This window comes from Pinus tabuliformis, chromosome Q (assembly GCF_031772625.1).
Source record: "Pinus tabuliformis cultivar Carrire ecotype Pingquan chromosome Q, CPIR1, whole genome shotgun sequence".
Lineage (NCBI taxonomy): Eukaryota > Viridiplantae > Streptophyta > Pinopsida > Pinales > Pinaceae > Pinus > Pinus tabuliformis.
In genome coordinates, this window is record NC_142296.1 from 1,376,165,288 (window position 1) to 1,376,170,287 (window position 5,000).

Sequence of the window (5,000 nt, forward strand, 5' to 3'; positions counted from 1 at the left end):
GTAACGAAAGTACACCCAAAGAAAACCGAGACAGATACGTGACTTTGCAGATACGCGAAAAACCCTGAAAAAACAGATACGCGACTTTGCAGTGTCTGACTAGCGTATACACGCGACTTTGCAGAGACAAACTCGCGTATACGCAGAGACGTAACTTGGATCTGAGATTTAGCAGAAAGGATAGTAAGGCGGAAGCCGTAACGAAAAGACGCCCAAAGATAACCGAGACAGATGAACCGATACAAGATAAACTGAAAAATAAAAAATGCTTAAGGACAAGCGATTATGCAAAATACATAAGTAGAACAGAAACTCTGTATTAACATCAAACTAGTTTCGTCCTCAATGGGACTCATCAGTGATACAAAGAGAATGAGCTACTTGCTGTCCTTATATAGCAAAAGCGGACAGGGCAAGTGCATGTACATGGAGTTTTTTAATGATTTTTTAATATTAAAATATTAAAAAAAATATTTTAAATATTAAAAAATATGAATAAACAGATACGCGACTTCGCAGAGTCTGACTAGCGTATACACGCGACTTTGAAGTGACTAACTCGCGTATACGCAGATACGTAACAAGAAGCTAAAAAATAGCTAAAAGATAGCTCTGCTTTATGCAAAAAATCTGAAAAAACATGTACTGCTCCTGGAAGAAGAATGCACTGCTCCTGTAGAAAATCAAGGCCGGGGGTCGGAACTGCTCATGTAGAAGGTGCCGATCTTGCGCGGATTCCGCCAACAAATCAAGGGCCTGGGAATATGCTGAAGCAAAGGGTGACGCTGGAATTCTCCATGCAGTTTAGGGTTTAGGGAACCCCCAAGGTTCAAAGCACGAGTGGCTTCACAATAGTCCAGCTTCAACACCAAGGGGGCCCTTTTGAGGCCAAGAGAGTGAAGAGGACCTCGTGCATAGACCCGCTGCAATAGAGCAACCCTTTGATCCCAATGGACCTTGGCAAAACATGCCTGGAGGAAATCCGGTGGATAGCCCCTCGACCGAAGCCTGCTGTAGAAAGCCCGTCTGAGTTCAAGGAAACCCGGCTCGGTGCTCTCTCGAAGAAGATATCTCTGCAGCTCATTAACCACGAATGCAACTTTCTGGTGTTTGGGGTGCCAGGAAGTAAATGGAATATACTGGTATGCATTCAGTGGTTTCTGGAAGCATCTGGTGGAAAGCTTTCCAGAGGTGTGAAAGTCATCACCTTTGAAAAGCACTATGTCCAGAATGTTGATGCTGGATGATGAAATGCAAGAAGTAATGCGGATGTGCTCAGGATAAATGGACTGGTAGCAATCCAAGAATTGGACCAATCTCTCTCTGGAGCCATTCCAGACCATGCAACCATCATCAATAAACCGTCTGAAAAGCTGAATCTCTGGAGCAGGAAATCTACGGAAGACTTCTTGCTCGAGATGGCAAAGGAAGAGACAAGCATATACAACAGCAAAATTGCTGCCCATGGCAGTGCCTCTAATCTGCCGGTAAAAAGAGCCATCAAACTGCAAAAAATGCCACTTGAGCACCAACTCAGCTGCACTGACAAGAAAATCCACGTCCTCTGGAGTGAAGAGATCAGCAGTACTATGCTCAATCATATCCCGTAAGGCATGCAAGCCTTCCTGAGTAGGAATACTAGGATAGAGGGACTCTACATCAAAAGTAACAAGAAATGAATCGGGAGCAAAACGCTTGGATTCAATATCCTGCAGCAAAGAGAGAGAGTCTGGGAGATGGTTGGGCTGAGCCAACAAAGTACCAAGAAGTTTATAATGCAAGAATTTGGAGAGAGGCTCCAGCATAAACCCATTGTAAGCACAGATAGGCCTACCGACAGGAGGGTTTTTGTGGATCTTCCAAATAAAGTAAAGCCTGCAAGCTTTGGCATCTTGCGGCTTGACTTGCATTATATACTCCCACTGCTGAACTGAGAGAAGGTTGCGATATCTTGCTCGAAGCTGCCTGAGAGACCTGCTGATGGCCAACCACGGAACCGATGCATACTGCCTGTAGACATTGAGATCAGCTAGTTGCCTATGGGCTTCGGCAACATAGTTTTCTCTGTCAAGAACCACAATCCCCAAGTTCTTGTCTGCTGGTTTGATCACAATGGGGAGTCGGCGAAGACTCTTTAATGCAAGCAATTGGGATCTAGCAAAACTGGGTCTGGGGGTAAACTGGACGGAGGCAATGCGGGTTTGAAGGATGGAAAGGCCAAGCTGAAGGGCACGATTAAGATCAGGGTCATTAATCGGCGGTTCCCAGGTAGGGTTTGGCAGGCGGAAAGGATTATAGGTATCATCATCAGAAGAAAGACGAAAAAATCTTCTGAGGCGGCAAAGACGGGAAAAATAAGCAAATTCTTTAAGAATGTCATCAACGGCCATGGGCGGAGGCCGGGGGATGTATTTGTGCCCTAGGCCCAAAAATTTGGTTTGGCTGAAGGAAAGAGAGACGGAAGAGAGATTGTGAATAGCAAGATTGCTGATTCGACGATCAATCTGAGAAGGGGTCATTTTTCCAATCAGGTAAACTAAATAGGAGGAGGGGCTAATGGAGGGCAACCAATACAGATGACGGGATTTGCTTACATTAAAGGAGTCTTGCCTTTCCCTTTGAATCCGGCAGGGATTTGATGAACACCTTGCCCATGTGGAGCAAATGGGGCAGCCTCCGGATTCAAACCAGTGTTCGGGGAAGGCTGGTTTGGAATGGAGGCCGACTGTCCAGCAACAGATCTGGTGGAGCGGTTTCGTCGGCGGAAACGCCCCCTCCCCATCCCGTTTTTTGGCCGGGATTGCTGATCTAGGGCACCCTGCTGCTGCTGCTGCCTCTGAGGCTGCCTGCCCAGTTGCTCAGGCTCACTGCGCAGTTGCTGGGGCTGCCTGCGCAGAGACCTCTGATGACTGCGCAGAGGCTGCTGCTGCTGCTGCGGGGGCCGGTTATGCTGCTGACGCTGCTGGGGCTGCCTCTGCTGCTGCTGCTGGGGCTGTCTACGTTGCTGCTGCTGCTGCTGCTGGGGCTGTCTACGTTGCTGCTGCTGCTGCTGGGGTTTCTGCCGAGAATGTTGCTGGGGCTGCTGCTGGGGTGAAGCATCAAAGAGAGAAGCAAGATGATCAATTTTCTGTTGCTGGGCTTGGAGAGATTTTGCAATTTCTCTTCGAACCAAAACAGAAATGGCTTCCTCACGAGGAATATCATTAGCTTGCTTAGCTGCTTCTTCCCGAGCAGAATTTCTGGCAGCTTGGGCAGCATCTCTGGCAGAACGACGAAGAACAAGCTCGGTTTTGAAATCATTGACTTGTCGACTGTAAGTGGACAAGGCAAGTGAACACCAATGGGCAGCAACAAGACTGCCATCAACAGGACCGGTGGAACTAGTAAACTCCATGTCTTCGAAAGGAAGAGCAAGCTGAAGAAGCTTATCTTTAAAATCTGAAACAAGATTAGAAACCCTAGTTCCATTTTGCTCCACAATAGATTGCTCATGCCGTAAGTAGAGTTCATGGCAATCTCTTCGATATCTGGCAGTAAGAGCTTCGAGACCACCTTTGAGGGCATCATTGGTGTCTGGATCGGAAGCTACAAGACCCGGTGTTTTAACCATAAGGCTCTGAATAACACGATTGTCTTGTTGAAGAGCAAGCAGTTTCTCAACAAGCGACTGAGATCTATGCAAGATTTCAGTGGCTTTTTGGAAATCCATGACTGCACGAGAAATTACATCGGTCCAGGCAGTGGGCAACGGCGGAATTTCATTATTACCCGGAAGCTGGCGGGCAAAAGATGATTCCGGATCATGAGTAGCTGGATGCCGAGAAGAAGGGCCCGGCTGAGGAAAGTCGAGATGGGGCTGCGCAGCCTCAAGATGGGGCTGTGCAGTCTCAGGATGAGGCTGCGCAGTTCCTGGAGGGGACTGTGCAGGCTCATTGATGCCAGCTGAAGGATGCTCCGGTGGGCTGAAAAGAAAAGGCCCAGAAGAGTTCCGCTTCTCTTTCTCTCGGTTCACAATTTCTTCAATCTCACGGGAAGAAGGAGTGTTATCCCAGACGAACTGCTGAATAACATTTTCAATAATGTTCCTCCGAGACGAAGCGGAATCGCGTTCGGGAGGATCACGATCAATATGAGATTGAGAATTTGCCCTGGAATGAGATCTAGTAACAGGACCCGTGCTTTCATTAGGGTTTCTCGCCATGGACTTAGTTTAGGGCTTAAAGCAGAAAAGAGAGTAAGGCGGAAACCGTAACGAAAGTACACCCAAAGAAAACCGAGACAGATACGTGACTTTGCAGATACGCGAAAAACCCTGAAAAAACAGATACGCGACTTTGCAGTGTCTGACTAGCGTATACACGCGACTTTGCAGAGACAAACTCGCGTATACGCAGATACGTAACTTGGATCTGAGATTTAGCAGAAAGGATAGTAAGGCGGAAGCCGTAACGAAAAGACGCCCAAAGATAACCGAGACAGATGAACCGATACAAGATAAACTGAAAAATAAAAAATGCTTAAGGACAAGCGATTATGCAAAATACATAAGTAGAACAGAAACTCTGTATTAACATCAAACTAGTTTCGTCCTCAATGGGACTCATCAGTGATACAAAGAGAATGAGCTACTTGCTGTCCTTATATAGCAAAAGCGGACAGGGCAAGTGCATGTACATGGAGTTTTTTAATGATTTTTTAATATTAAAATATTAAAAAAATATTTTAAATATTAAAAAATATGAATAAACAGATACGCGACTTCGCAGAGTCTGACTAGCGTATACACGCGACTTTGAAGTGACTAACTCGCGTATACGCAGATACGTAACAAGAAGCTAAAAAATAGCTAAAAGATAGCTCTGCTTTATGCAAAAAATCTGAAAAAACATGTACTGCTCCTGGAAGAAGAATGCACTGCTCCTGTAGAAAATCAAGGCCGGGGGTCGGAACTGCTCATGTAGAAGGTGCCGATCTTGCGCGGATTCCGCCAACAAATCAAG

General features: G+C 46.4%; 1 protein-coding gene across 1 annotated transcript; it reads right to left on the reverse strand.

Moving 5' to 3' along the window:
* Window positions 1–683: 683 nt before the first annotated feature.
* Window positions 684–2,519, reverse strand: LOC149225038 (uncharacterized). Its single transcript, XM_089388333.1, has one exon. The coding sequence runs from the start codon at window positions 2,517–2,519 to the stop codon at window positions 684–686; it is 1,836 nt and encodes a 611-aa protein (XP_089244459.1).
* Window positions 2,520–5,000: the final 2,481 nt, after the last annotated feature.

Excerpts from the sequence above, each read along its gene's own strand:
- LOC149225038 (XM_089388333.1), bottom strand. The coding sequence starts at position 2,519 with ATGACCCCTTCTCAGATTGATCGTCGAATCAGCAATCTTGCTATTCAC.